General features: G+C 33.8%; 1 protein-coding gene and 2 pseudogenes across 1 annotated transcript; 2 read left to right on the top strand and 1 right to left on the bottom strand.

Moving 5' to 3' along the window:
- Positions 1-613: 613 nt before the first annotated feature.
- Positions 614-7147, top strand: LOC112039911 (glutamyl-tRNA reductase-binding protein, chloroplastic). Its single transcript, XM_065770645.1, has 5 exons — positions 614-1191; positions 1452-1532; positions 4125-4229; positions 5043-5192; positions 6615-7147. Exons 1-5 carry the CDS (start codon positions 811-813, stop codon positions 6840-6842), a joined length of 945 nt encoding a protein of 314 aa, XP_065626717.1. The 5' UTR covers positions 614-810; the 3' UTR covers positions 6843-7147.
- Positions 7148-12057: 4910 nt separating this feature from the next.
- On the top strand, positions 12058-18984 carry LOC112001783 (APO protein 3, mitochondrial-like; annotated as a pseudogene).
- LOC112001831 (probable UDP-glucosyl transferase 73B6) lies at positions 17366-18737 on the bottom strand (annotated as a pseudogene).
- Positions 18985-24224: the final 5240 nt, after the last annotated feature.

The raw sequence follows: 24224 nt of genomic DNA, 5'->3' as shown, positions 1-24224 counted from the left end.
TCCTCTCTATACCTGACTCTCAGCTCCTCTCTCTCTCAGGCACACAACTCTCTCTTTTTCTCATTTCATCCATTTTTCTTCCTCTCATCAATCTTTCTTCCTCTAGCTTCCGCCGATCGCCACCGCCGCTGATCGCCATCGCCGCTGATCACTCTTTAATCCTTTGATTCTCGTTGTTTTCGGGTTGAATGGGCTTGATCAGTGGGTTTCGGGTTGAATGGGGTTGAATGCCTCTTGCCATTGCCATCGCCACTGCTTGCCTTTGGAGGCGTCGATCTTGTTTCTTGTTCTTGCCATCACCACCGGAGGCATCGATCTTGTTGCTCAAGGCAAGGCGTCAATCTTGATAAATGGGTTTCGATCCATTTTGCTAGGTTAGTTTTTCTGGTTTTCTGTCGATGGGTTGTGTAGATTCCAGTGTGATACCGGTATGGATTGTGGGTGTGGGTCGGTGGTTGTGTGTTAAAGAAATTAATATTTTATTTAAATAAATATGTATAATAGACAAATTGATGTGAGTGTCTTATAAAAATAAGGTTGTAAAATAAAATAAAAAGTACATTTTGAACGTATAAAATAGAAAAATTTATGCACGAAATGGTGCGAATGCTTGTAACAGTGGAATTTACCCACCCAAGAAAAGAAAAAGAAAAAAACCAACTCAGCACTCCCTCCTTCTGTCCAAGTCCAACTAGAGTTATCATCAACAACTAAACGTCATCGTCTTCTCCAATCTCACCTTGTCCAAACTGTTAGTCACTCTGACAGTCTTTGGCTCTCTCAATCAAACCATTCCCAACTTGATTTGAAATGCTTCTCCAAACTCAATCTCTAGCTACCCGCTTTGCTCCATCACTCCCTCCCTCAAAACCCATATCCAAAACCCAATTCACTCCTCCAATTCAATTCCCATTTCGCCAATCTCCTTCCCGCACTACAAAATGCTCTCTTTCACTGGTATCAGAGCCGACCCATTTGGAACTCAGCCCCAATAAGCCATTCCCAGCTGAAGTTTCGAGGACAATCATGGAGTTGGCCTCTCTGGGCACACTTTCCACCTTGAACCAAGAAGGTTGGCCTTTGGGTATCGGGGTTCGCTTCGCTGTTGACCCAGAAGGGACTCCTGTTTTGTGCTTGAATGCCTCCAATAGGCAGTTCTCTTTGGATAGGAGGTCTAGTCTCCATGTTCAGGTACTTCTTTCATTCTATTAAGTTTTTGGAACTATCGACAATTTATTGTTGTGTCAGATGTTGGGCCCCAACGATTAATGGGGAGTGTAGCCGTGTAGGCCTACATGTGGTGGTACATGTGGTGGTTAATGATTAAATTCACTGTCTCATAAAGCTTAAGCTTTTGAATAATTGGCAATTTATTTGAATGGAATGCTCGTTTATGTATGTGTATGTAAACTAAACTCAATAGGTTGTTGTTGTGAATTTCTTTGAATCAGTTAGAGCAATATGGATTGAGGACTCCTCAGTGTACAATTCAAGGCAACCTTGACAAACCAGAAGACAGGAGGGTTTTGAAGGTATAATCTTGCCTCACTTTGGGAATAGTTGGAGCTTAATTTTTTTTATATAACTATTTGTACTTAAGATGAAATTTGTCATCAGTTTCTAACTTTTGATGTAATGATGATAGCATTGTCCACTTCAGTGTTTTTCAAAGTAAATGAGTGAGTAAATTTTTGACAAAGCTGTGACACATAATATATGCGAGTTTGTGATTAGTCTGGATTTATTAGAAGGGTTTTGCAGAACCTTTGTGGTGGCTATATCTACTTCATAGGGCAGTTTAGGGACTGAAATTCAAAGTGAAGTGCCTTATCTTTGTCATTTGCTAAAATGCGATTAGATTCTGAATTTCTTTTTGTTCAAAATAAGGAATGAACTGTTGCTTCTAGTTCTGCTACAAGCCTATGACATAATTCTAGGGAAATTTGGTTGATGCTTCGGTTATGTAATTATTCTATTTCTTTTCACATAATTGATCCACAGAATGGTGCTTTTACAAAGAGTTGGATCTTGTATATGAACTAATATTTTGAGGTGGTCATGGGTCTTAAAGTAAATCTAAGGAAGAGTGAGATTGTGCTAGTGGGATCAGGGGCTGTTGTGTAGGGATTAGCGTTGATGTTGGGTGGTAAGGTTGGTTTGCTACTTTTGACTTATTTGGGCCTTCCACTGGGAGCTAAAGGCAAGGTCTCTGTGGAATGGTATCATTGAGAGAATGGAGAGAAGATTAGTAGGATGGAAAAGACTATATCTTGTTTAGTTTGTCCATGTATATTATGCCTCTATTCACTATGCCAGCTAATGCAACAAATAGATTGAAGAAGCTTCAACGTGATTTTCTCTGGGGAGGTATGGGATTGGACTTTGCAGCCAGTTTGTCTTTTCTTATGGTTGTGGTCTTTGGAAGGCCGTTAGAGCAGGATGAGATTCGTAGGCTAGATTTGTGGGCTTTGGTCTAGGGGATGGCAAAAGAATTAGGTTTTGGAAGGATGTGTGGTGTTTTGGCAGGAGTTTAGCATTGTTATATCTTGTAATATTTCAGCTAGCCTTTAAGCTCTGGTTATGTGATTTACTAGGAATCTTAGGGTATTCAACATGTTTTCTCCTTAGAGATTCTTAGTTGTTCATATTCTTCCTTATATTCTGATTTATTCATTTTTTTTTTGTATGGATGTCTAGTGTTATGAAGATTTTTTATTTTTATTTTTATTTTTCTTTTGTCTTGTTCCAAATCAAAGTAAATGTGGTTGGATGCTTCAGGACCTGGGGATTTTTCTAATGCAGTGCTTGTTACAATTTAGTTGGGGATTCTTAATTGGGAGTTTACAAAAGAAGAACATCAAGAAAGTTTTATTACAATTTTTGTTCACAATTTCCATAATTAGTTGGGAAATTAATGAAAACCTTAGTGTTTGTTATTATACAAGTGGAGTTATTATCTTTTGTACAGAACTTCTCTAAAGAGGAGTAAATAGTAGTTTCTTGATTTCTTGGATTGTGAATTTTTTTCCTAATGGAAGGAGATCTGGTGTGCTATACTTCCTACTTAGGTCACTCTTAACATTTCAACAGTTGCTCTCTAGAATTACACAATATATAATTTTATTAAAAGGGAAAGATCATTGTTAGCTGGTATTATATGTGCAAGGGCTATGGGTTCAGAGGATCATCTTTTTTTTCTTTTTCTTTTTCTTTTTTCTTTTTTTTTGCATTGTTCAGTCATTAGAGGAGTTTGGTCTCTAATTGTTTCCTTATTTTGAATGTATTGGGTGCTACTTTAATCAATTTTGGAGGTGTTAGGATGTTGGCATCAGAATAGGTAATAAAAGAAGAAGATTGGCTTGGAAAGCTGCTCTACATTGTTCAATGTGGACCTTATGGCAGGTTAAGAAAATGAGCTTTTGAAGGGATTGACGGATTGTGTGGGTATTTTTTTTTTTTTTTTTTTTTTTTTTTTTTGCATTGTTCAGTCATTAGAGGAGTTTGGTCTCTAATTGTTTCCTTATTTTGAATGTATTGGGTGCTACTTTAATCAATTTTGGAGGTGTTAGGATGTTGGCATCAGAATAGGTAATAAAAGAAGAAGATTGGCTTGGAAAGCTGCTCTACATTGTTCAATGTGGACCTTATGGCAGGTTAAGAAAATGAGCTTTTGAAGGGATTGACGGATTGTGTGGGTTTTGCATGATGCCAAGTCTGTTTACTATGGAAAACTTTGGTTAACTTTTTCTTGTTAGTACATCACTACATTGTGTACCACTTTGTGTGTTTTTTTTCTTTTTTTTTTTTTAGGGTTAGTAAAATATTCCTAAGGGTTTGGTTGTTAATGTCAAGGGAGAGATAGTGATTTGGCTGATTTGATTGTGTCCTTTGCTTGTCTTAGTATTTGTGTAACTTTCTTCTGTGTAAGTTGATTTCATTGATCATTTTCCTAAGCCTGCACTGGCTTATTTACAAAATATAATCTAGTACTATGTTCCAATGTCTTATTGATCCATATAAAACTCATAAAAAGCTATCTGAAGATGCGCGTCTTTAATTGGTTGCTGGAAATTTTTTTTTTTTTTGATTTGGAGGTTCACTGTCTTTTCCCCCCCTCTTTTCAGCAACTGCATTCATTATGGAAAAAGAGATTTGGAGAAGAAGTTGATGAAGACCTCATATATGTTGTTGCTGTGGAACGGGTACTTCAGTTACAAGACTTCAAGGAGGTAAGTTGGTGTTATATGTTGTCTTGTTTTGACTCATAATATCATTTGCACTCATCTTTCTTCTGTAGCCTGCTAACTTTATCAGTGTATCTGAAAATTACCATCATTTGAAACATACTGAATGTGTTAATTAAAATGTGATTTTGATGTCTGAAACTATTCCAGGATGGTGTATGGGTCACTTCATTAGATTATAAAAACGCCTACCCTGATCCTCTTCGCGACTTTGCAGAAAAGCTAGTGAATGAGATAAACACCAAGGCGCCCTGGTGGGATCTCACAGACAGAAAAAGATTGTAGTCAGTTTGATCCTGATCGAGTGATATTGCTTCTTTGGTCTGAACCTAGGAACTCCTTAGATATGATACAAAACATAAGCATACACTGGCTTATTTACAAAATATAATCTAGTACTATGTTCCAATGTCTTATTGATCCATATAAAACTCATAAAAAGCTATCTGAAGATGTGCGTCTTTAATTGGTTGCTGGAAATTTTTTTTTGATTTGGAGGTTCACTGTCTTTTCCCCCCCTCTTTTCAGCAACTGCATTCATTATGGAAAAAGAGATTTGGAGAAGAAGTTGATGAAGACCTCATATATGTTGTTGCTGTGGAACAGGTACTTCAGTTAGAAGACTTCAAGGAGGTAAGTTGGTGTTATATGTTGTCTTGTTTTGACTCATAATATCGTTTGCACTCATCTTTCTTCTGTAGCCTGCTAACTTTATCAGTGTATCTGAATATTACCATCATTTGAAACATACTGAATGTGTTAATTAAAATGTGATTTTGATGTCTGAAACTATTCCAGGATGGTGTATGGGTCACTTCATTAGATTATAAAAACGCCTACCCTGATCCTCTTCGCGACTTTGCAGAAAAGCTAGTGAATGAGATAAACACCAACAACATGGAAGATGTTAATCGCTTTTGCAACATATATGTTGATTTGGACTTCCAGGTTTGCATCCAACTAAATGTTTTTTGCCTTTACTTTTACCTTAAGTTTGTCAGAAACTCAAACCCGAATGTTACATAATTTGTTTGAGAGAATAAATATTGCTTGTGAAATAGGAAATGTTAGGTTCTACTTTGTAGAAAGTAGTTCAGAAAGAATAACCTAGGATTCAACTATTGTTTTATGGGTCTCCTGCTGTTTTGATGAAATGAATCTTCCAAATCAAATGGATCATTCCAACACTTTGATGCATGAATAATGATTTGAGCAGATGGTCGTCATTCCTCCCTATGTTGCATTTTGGCATTTCACATTTTGGATTGTGATGTGTTAGTCGTTTTCATGCATGCACATTTCATTGATAAAACAAAGTTATGCAGGATGGTTTAGAGATTTGATGTATCAGAAAATGCAAGAATCTATATCTAGATTCTGACTTAAAGCATATCCAACCAAACTTAAGAGTAGTAGAACAAGGACCAAAATCTGCTCAATTTAATGGCTGAAATTTTGTGGAAATTAAGAAATGTTGCAAGCATTTCTAATAGCAACTTTGTAAATGTTTGGGAGTTAAAGGCTTATTGGTGGGGAGAAGGAAAAGGAATTCTGCAACTGAAAAATGCAGTATTTAAAGATTGAAAGAAAAAGATAAAGAATGCTACCTCAGATATGATACCCATGGCTCTAAGGCATTACATCTAAGAGATAATGCACCATGCCTCGCAAAAAAAATGGAAAAAAAAGAAGCATCATGCAATGTCTCCAAAGTGTGGGCCTCAAAGATTCAAAGTACACTGTACATCACAAATGGCAGAAAACACTTCAGCTCTTCATTCTGATCCGTTCCCTCTATTTGTAATTTATAACTACCTATGTTTTGAAAAGAAGCAGACTTGGTGGCCTACTTGCCAAGCAAGACAAGACTTGAGCCCGTGATGATTGAATTTGACCAAGACCAATGACTCAACCCATTATACAAAGCACAACTTGACCCAGAGCAGAACACAAAATACCCTTTTCCAGAAAATTACGAAATTACTTTTGTGCCTGATATTCCCATCAGGTTCTACACTGCTCTCAGACACACAAAGTCTCTGGATTACTATTGTATAGTAACTGGTGAACTCCCATGCTTTCTATGGTTTAAAGTGGACTGACTTCTGTTGATCTGCAATTCTCTTCTTGAGTTTTGAATGACAAGGCCATGATAATTTTATGCCATAAGTATTGCCAATGAGCTCTAGTTCACATTTCGCTTTCTCCTCTTATAAGAACAAAGTGGAGGATCCTGAGTTCATATGAACCACAAAGTTATCTAACGGCAAATAAATAAATGTCACTTAGTTAATGGTGTGATACAGTGTGACTAAACTAGAGTCTGCCTTAGATTATCCTTCTTTCTCAAAGTACATTTTAATTGTGCAGGTATCAGAGGCAAAGCTGATCTGGGTTGATCGGTTAGGCTTTGATATGCGTCTCTTCTCTCCTCAGAAAGGTGTATTTGAGGTCCGCATACCTTTTCCAAGAGAAGTGACGGATGAGAAAGGTGCAAAGTCAACATTTAATTGTATGTCACAACAAGCTTGGGAGGTGGAAAAAAATTTCCATGCCCCTGATTTTCAGAAAGTGAAACAATTGAAGCAAATAGCATAGAGGAGATTCCCCCCACTCTTCCACGAAAAAAACAAAACATGGAAGAGAGTAACAACTGCTTTACTTCCCACTCTCTCTCTCCCTGCAGTCTGCACAGAAAAGACACATATTGGTTGAGTATGTTATCTTGCATGGATATGGTGACCAGCCAAAATTGAACTTCTAATCATGTTAAGGCTTCTACATTGGCTTATACCCTTGTTTTATAATGTTTTTCATCATTGATTGTAGTGAGCAAGTTGTACCTTACCAGTATTAACTTTCGTCTAAATCGAAAAAGTAATGCAAATTTCTATTTTTTTTCATATTACGTGTTTAGACCCATTATACTTTATTTGAATATTAGTATGAAGTGTTGATTTGACCCTCCAAGTCAAACCCACACTAATGGTTAAAAGTTAAAAGAAACAAATCATTTTAGATTTGAAGTGTTCTTTTTAGTTTCATAAACGTGGGTGAGAAATTAAGGAGGTGTTTGGTTGTGTTATTTAAACAATAGTTTTTATTATTTAAATAACATCATATATATTTTCACAATACTTTTTTACTCACGAATATTTTCATAACACTTAAATAACATTACTAGAACAACATTACTAAACGCCCTTTAAAACTTCTCATTTTGGAGAGTGGTTTAGATTGGTGGTGTTGATGCCTAAAAATGGTGGGCCATGAGATTTAAAAGCTGCAGGTTAATCGGTTCATGGACATGACTTATGAGCAGAAGGGTAGGGGCTGATATGGGTGTTCCCTTTTTTCTTTTTTTTTTCAAAAAGTTTTTTCATTTGGGTATTGAATGGTCATAATTTTTTGGATATAAATAGTAATTTATATTCATTTGGTAATTTCTTTTCAACTTTTTCATTTTTCTTAGAAATAGAAGAAATCTGTGAGTCTTTTCCAAAATTGCTATTTGTAGAATCCAATAAACTATCCTAGTGTAATAACCCTTTAGAAACTCTTGTGTGATGACAAATATTTTCTAAGGAGAACATTCAATTGTACCTCTTAGCCAATCAAATTTTTTGTTTGTCTACTTGATCATTTTGTTATTTTATTATATTACTCCTCTAGATTTCTAATAGTTTGGGCCATTGAAATATGTGGGTCAACAAGGAGAGGTCAACAAATTTATATATCCATGTGGCGCAATAAGGTGAGGTCAACAAATAGTCAAACACTTTTCATTTATATTATTACTAGTTGCTAATGAGTTTCTGGGGGAAAAAAAACCATTATTTTTTAGTTTGAGTAGTAAGTAAAAATGTATGAAATTAAAAAAAAAAAAATGACATTGAATAAAGCAAGCAAAAGACTACGAAGAAACTTGCTACAACAATTGCAACAAGAGCTATTTCCTATTGGATTTTCCTGTGGAACCATATATGTATTATGAATACTAGTCCATAAAGTTAATGAGGCGTAAGTTTGTCTTATGGAACTACGTATACCAATACAGAATACTCTCATGGCCTAGCTATTGTATTTATTTTCTTTTAAGGCGAAAATACAATGTTGACCTCTAAAGTTTGTCTATTGTGTGCTTTTGGTCCCTTAAGTTTCAAGTGAGCGTTATTAGTTCCTAAAGTTTAAAAAATGAGTGTTGTTAGTTGTTCCATTAAATCCTTATGTGTCTAACGGAACATTGACATAACATTTATTTTTTTTCCTGTGGCAACTTATTTTTAATTAAAAAAATCACATGTGATTAAAATCAAAACTGGCTTCTTTTCCCCAATTTAAACCCAAATCCGGAAGACCTTGGTAGTTGACTACTTTCTCAAAATAAAATCATATTCATTGAGATGGAATGCACACCGGAGCAGCAATGCTTTGTCACTTCCACAAAGGTCTCAGTGGATTTGCTTTCTTTGAATTTATTTGGTATTTGCCTTACTATTTTTCACTTCCAAGTTGTAAATTTCATTTAGTATTCAATTGGTATTCTTTTTTCAACAAGGGCTATAAAAATGCCAAATGGTTTTTCTCTCTTAGATTGATTTCAAAACTTTTTTCTTTTTCTTTTTTTGATGTTCCTGTTTACAAGTATTAGGCATAAATCATAATACAGTTATTAATTAAGAGTTTCCATTGTATGCCACAAGATTAGACCAAGGGTGAAACCATAATGAAATTGACGAGGTATTCAATTGATATTCGTTTTTCATCAAGGGCTATAAAACTGCCAAATGGTTTTTTTTCTCTCTTAGATTGATTTCAAACCCACCCCCCCCCTTTTTTTTTTGGATGTTCATGTTTACAAGTATTGGGCATAAATCATAATATAGTTATTAATTAAGAGTTTTCATTGTATGCTGCAAGATTAGACCAAAGGTAAAACCATTATGAAATTGACGAGGTATTCAATTGGTATTTGTTTTTCAACAAGGGCTATAAAATTGCCAAAATGGTTTTTCTCTCTTAGATTGATTTCAAACTTTTTTTTTTTTTTGATGTTCCTATTTACAAGTATTGGGCATAAATCATAATGTAGTTATTAATTAAGAGTTTCCATTGTATGCTACAAGATCAGACCAAGGGTAAACCCATTATGAAATTGATGACATGGATAAATTTTCAGAGGAACATAAGAGAGATTTAGATAAAACAATGCACCAAAATGTTGCCAAGTTTCTCAAGACCGGTGAATAATTATGATGCAAATTGGAATAGGTTGGATTTATGAGTGTAATTTTGTTTTTTTGTTTTTTCTTTAAACAANTTGTAAACGTAACATCTTTCTTATTTTTTTCATGTGTGAACTTATTTTGTTTAAAGAAAAAACAAAAAAACAAAATTACACTCATAAATCCAACCTATTCCAATTTGCATCATAATTATTCACCGGTCTTGAGAAACTTGGCAACATTTTGGTGCATTGTTTTATCTAAATCTCTCTTATGTTCCTCTGAAAATTTATCCATGTCATCAATTTCATAATGGGTTTACCCTTGGTCTGATCTTGTAGCATACAATGGAAACTCTTAATTAATAACTACATTATGATTTATGCCCAATACTTGTAAATAGGAACATCAAAAAAAAAAAAAAGTTTGAAATCAATCTAAGAGAGAAAAACCATTTTGGCAATTTTATAGCCCTTGTTGAAAAACAAATACCAATTGAATACCTCGTCAATTTCATAATGGTTTTACCTTTGGTCTAATCTTGCAGCATACAATGAAAACTATTAATTAATAACTATATTATGATTTATGCCCAATACTTGTAAACATGAACATCCAAAAAAAAACGGGGGGGGGGGTACATTTATTTTTTGATGGAAGAAATATTTAAGATCAAACATATTCCCTTGATTTCTTCTTAACCAAACAACTTTATCGTTTATATTTTTCAATTTCAATTTTATGAATTTTTTATTGAATTAATTTTAAAATGACTACACATTAACTTTTTTTTAATGAATTAATATAAATAAAGTGATCACCCACAATTGACGGAAGTGAAATGAAGGAATCAAATTTATCATTTTTTATACCTTAATGATTAATCTATTATTATCAGAATGTTAAGAATAACATTTATCATTGTTACACTCCTATTGAACTACATTAGTATAGTATTTCGATTCCATTTGGTACACTTTGGTTTATTTTGATTTGCTTTGATCCATTTTGGTCCAGGTCAATCTATTTGGTCTACTTAGGTCCCTTTCGGTTCATTCATTCTAGTTTGGACCGAATTAGAACAATGTAGACCAAATAAGAATGTATGGACCAAATAGGACTGAAGTGAATAGAATGGACCAAACTCTACCACATTAGACTGAATAGGACTGAAGTAAATACACTGGACCGAAGTGGACCGAATCGGATTGAATAGGACTGACATGTACAAACTGGACTAAAATGGATGGAATAGGAGCAATGTGGAATGAATAGGACTGAACAGAATCAAAGTGGACAAAATGGACCTAATAAGACTAAAGTGGACCGAATTATCTGAATAGGACTGAAGTGGATCAAACTGGACAGAATGGACCAAATAGGTCTATTGTGGATCAAAATAGGACCAAATAAAACCAAAGTAAACAGAATGGACCAAATATGACCAAAGTGGACAAAATTAAAAGACTAGGACCGAAGTGGACAGAATAGGACTAATGTGGACCAAATAGAGCCAATGTAAACTAAAAGGACCAAATTGGACTCAATAACATTGAATGGACCGAATAGAACTTTAGTGAATAGAATGGACTAAATATGATCGAATAGAACCAATGTGGACTGAATAAGACTTTTGAATATTTATAATTTTTATTACATTTTTAGGGCTCATATTTCTTATTTCTAATATCTATTTTTTTTTTTTAAACTCAAAACTAAAGAGTTTAGCCCAAATATAATCAAATTTCATACTTTTCAACCCAAAAATTAAGAAAAAGAAAAAAAAAAAAGAATCTTTAAGCTAAACTTGAAAAAAAAAAAAACCTACAAAAAGAATCAATTTAAGGACCAATTAGTCTAAAAGTAGATTGAAGGGGACCAAAAATTGATCAAGTGGACTGAATTGCACTAAGTGAAATGAATGAGACTGAAGTAGACCTAATTAGACCGAATAGAATTGTCTAATTTTTAGGGAGAAAAAATTATACATTATATTATAATACAAAATATTTATTTATCCCCACACACCATGACTATTTTTGTTAATTCGTGATTTATTTTTATTTTTATGAATTAGTAGATTAAGTATTGCTCTTCATATACTGTACTTTAGGTTTTCAAATTGAAATCAACATAATTATAGTTGTATTGACCAATATTATTTTTTTCAAGAAAAATTTCACATGTTTCATGCATTATGGAATCAAATGGATGAATTTAATTGGAACCATTCTGATTACTAAGGTTCTGCCAAAATTGGAAAGTGAGTTCAAGAGATGGTTTGGGAGCTCTCTAGCTTATGGTTGAAGATAGTTAAATTTTTTAAAAATTAAAATAAACTATAATCTTTCAAAAGTTTTTTAGCTCGTTCAGCTCGTTTAGTTGGTACTTCTTAAACTTTTGAACCGAGACATCCAAATTTAAATTCTTTATTCATGATGTAATTTATAATTATTGAATTATAAAAAATAAACCTAAAAAAGTTATTCCAACCCAAAGTTGTGTTGGGTTTGTTTTTAGTCCAAAATATAATCGGCCCAACCCAAATTTGTGGCTAAACAAAATTTCCGAAGGCTTCACTGTCTTCTCAGTTCTCACCAAGCGAGCCACTGTAGCTCACCCAAGTCTTTCTCTCTCTCACTCACGCGAGAGCAAAGACAAGCATAGCAAACCACAAGGTTTTTTTGCCTAGGTGGTTGTGTGTGCTCGTTGGTCGCCGATTGAGGTTGCTCCTAAGTCTGAAAGGTGCCCTTTTAATTCATTTTTCTTCTTATCCTCTTAGTTTGTTCACACAGTTAATGGCATCTTTAATTGTTTTTTTTTTTTTTTTTTTGGTTACAAAAAAAAAAAAAAAACCCTTTTACATTTTAACTTAATAGAAGCTAAAACTGTTTGTATTTATTTGAAATTCTTTTCATACTTTATTTGTTTAGCACATGCGTGTGCATTCGTAATTGATATTTACTGGTGTTTAGAAAATAAAGATTTAAAATTTGGCAAAAATACATTGTTGGTACCTAAACTTTTAACCCATTAAGCCATTTTAGTCCTTGAAGTTTAAAGCGATCGCTTTTAGTTATGATGTGTCAATTTTAATTTGATCACATTATGTAAGGGACTAAAAGCGATCACTTTAAACTTCAGAGACTAAAATCGCTCATGGGTTAAATTTTAAGTGGAAAGACTTGAAAATCATTTGAATGTATTTGTACTGGGAATCATCTAGATGCAGTAATTATGTTTTGGGGCCTGAAGTGTGGATAAGGAAATGTTCTCTTCTTCCCAATTTTGTACTAGACTAAGGTGTAATGCAGGAAATCAATGGGAGCTCTAGTCAAAACTTTGATTTTCTGAGTATTCGTGAAGTAAATCGTTGATATTTTTGAATAACTGAAATTCTTTCCCTCTTAACCGGGGAAAAAAAGATTTGGGATTCAATATTTGGTTGTTTTTAGTACATAAAAGAGCATATCTGGGCATCATCTTTTCTGGGTGGATATTAGGTTGTTATGTTGAATAGTAATTATGCTTTAGGGTTTAAACAGGGATGAGAGAGATCAATGGGCTGAAAGCGAAGCAAGTTAAACGAAAATAAAAGGAGTGCAATCAATATTGGATACCAAGGGCATATCGAATATTGTCTTTTTTCTTTTGGTTGTGGGAATTTTTTTTATTAGTAAGTTTCACATTCACCCAATGGGCCTTGAACTCGTGATGTCACTCTACATCCTATTATTATGGGAGGAGGAAGTGCCAGTCGAGCTATTGGTCATTAGCTTGGCTGTGGGAAATTTTGAATGTGCAATGATTTTTAATCCCCATTGCTGACCATTAAGTCATATTATTCATTCCACTGTGAAACGTAATGCTGAGAAAATTCCTGGCTTCCATATATTCTAATACTACAATTGTATAATAAAATTAAAATTTGATATTTTAGTTATTTTTCAAGTTTTATATGTTATTTGTTTCATATGTTCATTACTTAAATAATGTTTGCTTCTTTATTGGATACTTAAATAATGTTAAAGAATGATTTTTTCTTTTTTTAATAAAATAGGCATTATTTCACATAACAAGTCATAAACAAAGTGAGGAGAGTTTAGAGGAAAGATAAAAGAAAAAGAATTCATTGTTATCATCATAATTAAAAAAATGACAAAAGAACCTTAAAAGCAGAGTCATGTCATTTTGCAAATTGAACCTGAAACAGAACTTTTATAATAATGTTAGCCAAACTCTCAATTAACAGGAAAAAACACTTTTTTCATAGATTTTACCTAATGCTCACTTAAAAATCGCATTTTCATTTACTGCATTTTGAAATAGACTCAAAAAGTAGAATGAAGATGTTCCTTATTTTATGAGCAACCAAAGAAGAAATGCAAAGGAGGATAGCATCAGAAATTTGTCTATTGAAGAGACAGCATTGCCGATATAATCAAAATCTGTATTTTGGTTCGGAGAGAATCCCAGTCCTTGGAGATGAAGGGGATGATCCACTGTACTTGGATGTACCAAGGCTCCCTCAAACAAAGTCAGAGAGGAAGCCATATCCAACACCAATGAAGCTTTTGATTCAAAGGGCAAAGAAGGATAGAGAAGCCAGAAAGGCTGAACCTTGTAGATTGCTCCAAGATCCACCTGACAATGGCTTATTGGTTCCTGAGCTTGTCCATGTGGCCCACCAAGTCTACTGGTCCCGTCAGTCTCTCCTCTCTGGTCTTTCTAAGCTTGTCCAAGCTGTTCTTGTTCAACGTTGCAGGTTCCATTTACTTCTATATACTCCTTTTCATTTATTTTTTTCGATCTTCTGTTTATAATATGAGCTGCTTTGAGTAAACCCTGTTAGTTTTTGTGACATCTAATTACAATTATCAAATATTTATGCACAGTTTCGTATTGGAAGAAGTGCGTCTGAATCTGATGAAAACTAATAATAATAACTTATTTTTAAGGGGGGTGGGGTTTAGAATAAGTACCAAGATATATTTGTAATTTTTGTGTACAAGTATAACAGTAAGCTTTTCTTTGCTGCTAAGTCAAAGATGATACTCCATGTTGTCTTAGCAAGGAAACAAAGATAGTTTGTTGTTAAAACTTTACCTGATTGTTACTACTTTGTGCCTGTTTGATTTAGTACCTATGAATTTAAGGCAGGATGGTGGGGTGAAATGGGGAGCTATTTTTGGAAGAGAATTGGAATGTATTAGAAACAAGGTGGATTCACTAAAACATCATTAGTTATTATTCATCAATAACATTCCATTTTCTTTGCACTACTTATGTATGTATGACTGTATGTTTTTGTTGTTGTTCTCTGTTGGATTTCTCAATTAAATTTCTGATATCTTCTTGCCAGTTGAGTTTTTGTCTAATTTTTTTTTTTTTTTTTTTTTTTTGAGTTTTATATGTTTTGGTTTTATTTAGGTGCTGCTTTGAGGTTCACATTGGCCATGTTGGTCATGAAATAAGAACCTGCACTGGTCCAAAGAGTGGTTTCCGGAGTGCTACCCATGTTTGGAGAAAGGGTGGAGTTCAGGATGTGATATTTTTTCCCAAATGCTTTCATCTTTATGATCGTGTTGGGAAACCAAGGGTTGGGCATGACGAGAAGTATAGTGTACTGTGAATCCCTGCACTTGTAGAGCTTTGTATTCAAGCTGGTCTTGACCTTGAAAAGTACCCTACAAGGAGAAGAACAAAACCTGTATACAGTATTGAAGGAAGAATTGTAGATTTCGAGTTAGTAACAGACAAGGATGGGCTGGAGGGGAACTTGTATTCTCAGAATGTTGATTCTGTAGTAGATTCCAATTTTGGGACCAACATTGAGGAAATGACAAAAAAATCATTTTTTGAGAATCCTTGTAATCTTCTGGATCAATCAGGTGATGATGAAGGGAAGAATTTGAGGGATTTAAGCATCAGAACAACGGACTCATGGTTTGAGATGATGTCAGGAGCGAAGAAGATGATGGAGAAGTACAATGTGCTTACTTGTGGGTACTGCCCTGAGGTTCAAGTGGGTCCTAAGGGGCACAAGGTGAGGATGTGCAAGGCATCGAAGCACCAATCTCGTAATGGTTTACATGCATGGCAAGAAGCGACAATAGATGATCTTGTAGGTCCTAATTATGTTTGGCATGTTAGAGATCTGAATGGGCCTGCTTTAAATAACAACCTGAAGAGGTATTATGGTAAAGCTCCAGCTGTGGTAGAGCTATGTGTGCAAGCAGGTGCACCTGTTCCAGATCAGTATAGGAGTATGATGAGATTAGATGTGGTTCCTCCTGAGCATGATGAAGTTGATCTTGTTGCTTGAAATATGAAGTTTTGTTATGCAGATGGTTTGAAAATGTTAAGTGGAAATTCAAGGCTCATGACTTTACCCTTCAAAATGTATCTGTATGTGTATCTGGCCAGCTTATTTGCATAAAGGCGAGACAAAAAGTGAATCTGTATGCTACAAATGTTAGTTTCATCTTCTACGGATACCTTTTTGAGGATAGCTTCAGTTTTAGGCAACTGCTACTTTGGATGTTCTAGCACCACCTAATGGAGTGTCAATTTTTTTGTTCATATTAGAATATTACATGGGAAATTTGGAGTGCCCCTTGAAGAAATATTGTTGCATTGGGGAAATAATTTGGCAAGGAAGAACTGAACACCAATGACTTCATAACAATGTTCTTTGGAAGAGGATTTTCAGAACATGCACTGTTGGGTTCAAATAGAAGGTGACATTCATTTATTCCTTCAGAATTTGAAATCAGTTGGTCTCCAATAATTACTAGAGCATCAAAAGCTTCAGTTTTTTCTTTTTTACACCAAGGTACATTCCATTGATCTGACTGCTTTATATTATATAATTGAAATCTTTTAGTTTTTACACTCCCTCTATTTGGAAATCAAAGTTCATATGCGGTAGACGTTTGGGAATATTTATGTTAGTCCATCTTAATTTTGAAATATATCTTAAGAAAATAAAAAACGATGTACAGAAACAAAAGTGTGGGATCTTCTATTTTCATTTTCATCACTCTGAACACAGAAACAGAACTGATATATTATAATATTTTATGAAGAACAGAACTTGAGATGATAATACTATCTTTGCATCATAATAATTATCTCATGAATTGGATATATGTTTTCTCATTCATATTGTAAAAAGGGAAAAAGCTAACAGATGTCTTAAGGGCATTGGTTTAGAAAAAATATTTTTAGAAAATTTTTATAGGAAAAGAAAAAAAACAATTGATTTTTTTGACAGTATTTTATATTTCCCATTAAAGTTTTATAACTCTTTAAATGGTCTATAAGCAAATACCCTAAGGGCACCCATTAATAGGGCTCTTTGTTTTTTTGATAAGATAGAGGATATATATATATATATATATATTTGATAAATAAGATATATTCTCCTCAAATCACAATCCCTATAGATGCTTTATATAATCCTAAACAATACCACACAGATCAGATTTGAATAAACAAACTCAAAAAAACATAGGTTAAGTATTGCAAGACATAACATACAAATTACAGTTCATGGGATGTAATGTGAACATATATATATATGAGAAGTGTATATAAACTCGGGCCTAAATACACTTATTTAAAAGAAGTCGGTAATAAGAAGACAAATTTATTTTCCAATCCATATGCTTAATTTAGAATTGCATACTTATGGTTATGGTATGGTATCATGCTTGCACATAACCTACTTTTTATAGAAATTCAGGTGTCTGGTATTTTATTTGGTCCTCAAATGTAGCTGAACTTCAAAGTTCCTGTGGCACCATGCTCCACTGGTCATGAACTTGTCATCGTGAAAATTGCCTTCCCCATAATTGGCTCGGGAGATACTCTATCAAATTATGAGGGTTTTGATCACATATTATTGGTGAGTTGAGCAATCAGCTCGTCCAATTTCTTACGGGACCCACCTTTTTCCACTGCATGCCTTGCCAATTGCCCCAATTCTTGTGCCCTCTCCTTAACCTTCCTCTCCTTTTCACCTTCCATCAACTCCTTCACTCTCTCACAAATCACACCACGATCAATGGTCATGATTTTCTCTCCTTCAACATCTCTTTCTGGAACCACTAGCCCTGCACCCAATCCCATTGTTACAAGTTTAGCATTCGAGGCTTGCTCAGTACCAAGCACAGGCCAAGTCAAAAGTGGAACCCCATTTGCTAAGCTCTCCAAGACTGAGTTCCAACCACAATGACTGAAAAACCCACCTATTGAAGGGTGTGCTAGTATGCTTCGCTGCTCCACCCAATCATATACACAACCAACCCTTCTTCCTTCACTTTCTCATTCCATCCATCTGGTGGAGCCCAGTCTTTGATCTCACAACCCAAATGAAAGGATGGCCTGCCATCTCCAACCCAAAAGCAATCTCATCCATTTGATCATTTGACAAATGTGTTTGTGTACCATATGAGACATAAATCACACTGCCTGATTGATTAGATTTAACATACTTATCTAGCCACTTGATGTATGCAGCATCCAGTTCTTGATGAAGTTCATCATAGAGGAGAAGTGGTCCCACACAATAAGCTTTGGCCTCATTGCAATAGTTGGATTCAAATGCTCCAACATAGTCACCTTCAATCTCTTCAATAACACCCCAGCTATTCACATCCGCTTCTTCAAGCTCCATTAGGAGGCGCACAGAAGGCTCATTTTGGTCACCATTTAAAAGCACATCAGGGATGTCATCTATGCTCAAAGCGAATGGAATTTTCGGCTCCAACAACTCTATAGGATCCAAAGGTGACACTCTCTTAACACTTGGAACATTCAAAGAAGTAGATTTTGAAACAGCCATAGAAAACACTCCCATCCCATGAGAAACAACACGTGGAATACCAAATATACGACATGACTCAAGTGTCCAACCTAGGAAAAAGTCAGAGATAACACAAATTGGAGGACACCCATCATCAATCATGTCTCTAAGAACATCCTCAAAAGGTTGTTTCATTTTTTTGGTGGCTTCTATAAAAAGAACCAATGGGGCCATTGAAGGAACGTCAGCAGTGTTCTCACAACCTTGTGGCAAGTCTTGAACCTTTGGAAATGGGATTATTGACAAAGAGATGTTTGGGTGGAAGAAATGAATGGTGCATTTGATGGGGTGGTGACAAATTTGACTTTTAGGCCACGGCTTGAGAAGGCTGTTTTCTATGTCAAGTAAGGGGATGGTTTGGCCTTGAGCCATGAGAGGAAAAATCACTGCAGTCTGCATGGAGTACTCGTGATGCAGCTGTGACCGTGACTGGAACTAGAATCCTGTTTTTTGATAACAGTTTAGAAACCTAAGCTATGTGAATTGTGAGACTAGAAGCGTGGAATTAGCTCACGTTATTATGCAGTTCAGATTTCACCTTATATTATTATTTTCATGTAATGATTTCACTTTTATTTAATAGATTCCTTTCATTAAGAAACAAATAAAAGATGCTCTAGAGATATTCTCGGAGCCTTGGTTTCAATTCTTTGAAAAATGAAAACTAGAATAAATTAAAAAACTCAAAAATCTCACATCTCAACTACTAATTATTTATTATTTTAATATCTTATGTGGCATCATTATTCTAGAGTGATGTCTTTTCCTTTGTTTGAGAATGAAAAAGAGAAGAGAAGGAAAGATTGGAGAGAAATTGAGATAGTATTTTCACAGGGCTCACCATTTTTCTACTTTGTACTTTCCATCCAATTTAATTTTGCTTGTGTATGTGTCTTGTATCATATATTTTGTTCACAATTAGTCTTGAGCCCCAAAAAAGGAGGGGCTCGCCATTTTTCCAATTTGTGCTTTTCGTCCAATTTAATTTTGCTTGTGTCTGTGTTTAGTATCGTGTATTTTGTTCACAGTTAGTCCCCAGCCCAAGAAAAGGAGAAGCGTTGTGGTTGGTTGATGGTCAGTCACTCTATTATGAATGGATCTAATACAAATACAAGTTGGTGGTGTTTCCTAAAGTACATATAGCTGACCCTAACCAATTTTGCTAAGAGTCAATAGCTAACCCCAAAAAAATTTAGGACTAAAACTCTGTCTTTGTTATATCCTTCCGTCCAATTTGAAAAGAAAAGGTCATGGAATGAGGGAAATACTTCGATAATCCTAATATTACTTTATACCCTTTAAAAGTTTTTACTTTTTGGAGGGCATTTAATTAATTAAAAGCCTAAATAAAGTAGAACAATATTGTTGGTGAAAGATATTTACTTTTCTCTATCTTGATAGGCAAGTCTTTGTTTGGAAGTTTCACGTCTCTGAAAGTTAAGAATGATAATTAAATAAATGAAAATAGAAAGTATATATTGGAGTGAGCTTGCGTAATTTTATTTGGTGGGACCGCATAATTGAATTTGTGACTCATGTCAAACTTTGACTATTTACCTAGGATCATTCTATGGTATTCTAATTAAATTGTTAATGATGTGATAATATCCCTTTCAAAATTGATCAATTGAATTTTAAGAGCTATATGATGAAGTTACTCTAAATCCATCATTCGGCAAATGTCAAATTTTGACACGTGTCACATAGTTACAAATCCTATGATGTGTCCCACCAAATAAAGTTGCTCATGCCTGCTCCAACATATTGATGAGATTTGAATCGAAGATGTGAATTAATTAAATTTTCTTTTCATGATTTTCTCTGCATCAATCTCTCCTTGAGATGTAGTTTGTACTTGAATTGCTAAGGTAATTCGCTAGAGTTTTTACTTTTTCGTCTCAAAACCTTCGAAGTTCGAACTGTTTTCTCTGTATTATCTCATGTTACGTTGGTTTAAATTGTGTATAGTAAAAATAAGGTAGCAGAGTGCAAATGACAACCAGAAGGGTGACAAACCAATAGAGAACACTTGGAGCACATGCTTCCACAAGGTCCCCATATGCTGTTGTTGATACAGTATTAGGGAGAGAGTCATTAATGACCAAAAATATATACCAGAAGGCAATGGTGCTTGAGCAGTAAAGCAGTTGATGGGGATTGCAATTTGGCAATTTACTGCCCACACAACACAAGTATACATTGTGGCCCCAGACATCAAAGTCAAGTGCTTCTGTACTTTGTCCATCTCTCCGAAAGGCCTGGTTAATATTTATTGACTTAGTTAATTGTGAAGAAGATAATTATGGAGCTTATAAATCTGATAAACACCCAACCAAGTATAATAGGCTAGCTGAATAGAATGTCTCGATTCCCTCTAAATATAAGAACGGGTACTACAAATGAAAGAGGCATGGAAAATGAATGGATATTCACTATTCAGGCTCCTAGATAAAGCTCGCAAGAAATATTTAGGAATTAAAAAGTTGAAATGCTATGAAACTAGTATTTTATAAAAATATACCTATTCTCCTAAAGTGTTGTGCGTAAAAGAATCAGAGTTATAAGTTGCAAAATAAAGCATGCATTTTATAAAGAACACAATATACTATATTTTACTATGTATCTTCTATAATTAAGTAAATTCAGCATACTTGTGTTGATGAAGAGTGCATATTCTACCAATTTGAGATCAAGAAACAGAGATGAGAGACAGAATGAGAAAACATAACCAAAAAAGATTGCTAAAGCTACTTCAAAATTTACAACAAAAAATTTATAAATTAATATGATAATGAATGTCATTGTTGGCTCTTGACAATGAATGTAATTGGTGGCACTTCAACAAGATAATAATGGACATTTAGATTGTTTTTTGTGATTGGTGATATATCAATTTGTAAGTAATCTGTATAATAATTTTTTTATTATTTCTAGTATTACTCAAAATTTTTGGGCACTTTTAAGAGTGAAATAAAAAAATATATACAAATTACATTTTTTAAGTAAATAAAAATCACTTATTATCTAAGAAAGTCTATAGGAACAAAAAAATTGACAAAAAAATGACAAATTTAAAATAGTGAAATTAGCGGTGGGCCTAAATAAAAACTAGTAAAAACTTGCCAACATAACTGTTGTAAAATATTGTCTGTTGTATTGCTTCTTTTTACCCCTACATTTGAAAGCTTTTCTCTAGTCGGAGCCCTTAGGCCATGGCCTAAGTTGCGCAGCTAATAACCAAGGCTTGATTAAATCTACTTAAACTGAATCAAAGAACACAATCTTTAAAAAAGCTTAGTTAGAACTAATTGAAAATCACTTGAATACAAATGTTGAAGGTCATTAAATTGCATACAAGAAGATTTCTCTTAAACTAATCCTACTAGAAGAACTACCCTATGTCTAAGAATGCATGTTGCCTTGGAGAAGTTCTCTTTGTTCTTTTTGATGTACTTGGTTTTTATTTCCAACCCATAACTGCCCCATAACTAATCCTACTAGCATTGCATGTGGCTTTATGCCAACAAATATTTATAGTATAAGTTAACAATCATATTTTTGTCATAAATTTATTTTTATAGATAAACATAACCTGATAATAAAAGATAAATAATGATATAGAATATTTAATATAATAATAAAAATAAAAACAAATAATGATTAAGCATTTATATAATATCTAAAATTTGAAGCATAGTATTTATTATTGCTATGTTCCTATTGAGTCACATCAGCGTAATATTTTGGTCCATTTAGTACATGTTGGCCCATTTTAATTGTAAGATCTATTAATAAATGAGTTAATTTAATTATTTTGTCAAAATCTATTAGTACATGAAGTAAGTTAAGCATTTTTTAAATTAATATTAGTCAAACAATAAAATCTTCTAAATAATGCTTCATAGAATGTTTTCATTTAAAATTTTGATAGTAAAAAGAACATTTAACAACACCATTTACTAAAAATTTACAATGTGACATGATTGATTAATTTCATTTAAAAAACCAAATAAATAAATTTCTAATTATTTTTTGGTTATATTGTAGTTAGTACAAATTTTACTACATATAAGTCTTTCAAATCTGTATTTATATAATATCTAAAAGTTGAAACATAGCATTTATTATTCTAATACTCTTTTTAAGCAACATTAGCATAGTATTTGGTTTATTTTAGTTCAATTAGGCCCATTTTAGTCCAGTTAGGTCCACTTCGGCCCTAAAAAGAAAAGCGTACACTTCCGTCCATTTGAGTCCAATTTGGTCCCGTTGGTTTATTTTGGTCCACGTTGGTCTCTTAGGTCCAATTTGGTCCACTTTGGTTCATTTTTGACTAATTGAGCACTCAAATTGATTCTTTTTGTAGATTGTCTTTTTCAGTTTTGGGCTTAAAAATTCATTTTTTTTTCCTTATTTTTTTGTTTGAAAAGTATGTAATTTTATTTTATTTGGGTCAAACTTTTTAATTTTGGGTTAAAAATACAAATAAAATAGGCATTAGAAATTACAGATGAGCCCTAAGAAAGAAATAAAAATGATAAATATTCAAAAGATTATCTTTTTTTGAGGATAAACGGCAGAATTTTCAAAAGATTATCTTAAAATTAAAGTTTCAATAATATAGGCCTAATACTTATATTTGGTAGCTAGGTATTGAAGCAAAGCTTGGAACCTAGCTACCAAAGAAGTAACAATGAAATATCTTGACTTCTCAGTTCTCAAGTATATCGGCGTGCATCTTGAGAAATTTATGGAATTCAATGGAGGTTTGTGCTTAAAATCTACTAGTATATTGAATAAAAAACCCATAACTCTGACCACAGAAACAAAACTAATATATTTTGATATTTTATTAAGAATAGAACACAAGATGATAATACTACATTTGCATCAGTTAACTTTTCCCTTATCTTATTATTACGTGGACATATGTATTCTCCTTCACATTATAAAAATTCCATAATTTTTTTTTTGTTACCACCAAATAATCACATCCAGGAGAGCCTTATAATATACTTGTTGTCATCATGTTTGCTAGTCCCGGAACTTCTTGGAATTCCTACTGAGTTGCGACCTGAATATGAATGTGCTTAACCATATTTTATAATGGGAACATTCTCCAAATTAGTTTGGCGATGTGTCTGAATTTGGTTCACCCCTTAATTTGATTTTAGAAAGAGAATTATCTCTCTGAAACCTTATTTCCATGCCTCATAGATTGCTTCTCTCTCTGATTGTGGATAGTTGGTTGTTGATCTCATCATTGCAAGAGTGCCATGAATAACAACCTTTATGAATTGACTGACCCAAGCGATTTTTAATCACAAAGGCACCTCCATTTCATTGAGCTTCGCTTGAGCCTTTCTTTTTTTTGTGTCAACTCCTATTATGGCTTGCCAATTCTGAGTTTGATATGGGAAGTTTTATTTTCTATAATTTCTGCATTCATCCATAAAGTTTAAACAAATAGTTTCATTACTCCAAAGCATAACTCTTGTTAGGGTCATATATTCTATGTAATTGGCTAATCCTTCAACAAACAAACTTTACTTATAATTTGGTAGATCTAAGTTGAGTTTAATGTATCAAGAAGTATGTTGTTAAAACATATCAAGTGGTATCATTAAAGACATGAAGTTCGATCTAAGAAACAAGTGAAGAAAAATTGTTTTATTAAAGCTCAACACAAGCTCGACACAAGCTTAATCTATTGAAAATTACGATTTCAGATTCCTCATATCTGAAATTCGGCCCATGATGATGACTTGAATGATTAGGGTTTCTCTCTCTACAATCCTAGTCATATATAAGACTTATTTTAAAAGTCATCTAGTATGAAAACAGAGACCTAGAACTCATATACTCTATGTGAAACTATTGCGTTTG

The sequence above is a fragment of the Quercus suber genome, unplaced genomic scaffold (genome assembly GCF_002906115.3).
Source record: "Quercus suber isolate HL8 unplaced genomic scaffold, Cork oak 2.0 scaffold_34, whole genome shotgun sequence".
Taxonomy (NCBI): Eukaryota; Viridiplantae; Streptophyta; class Magnoliopsida; order Fagales; family Fagaceae; genus Quercus; species Quercus suber.
Note: the sequence above shows the minus strand (reverse complement) of the source record. Positions and strands in the feature narration are given on the sequence as shown.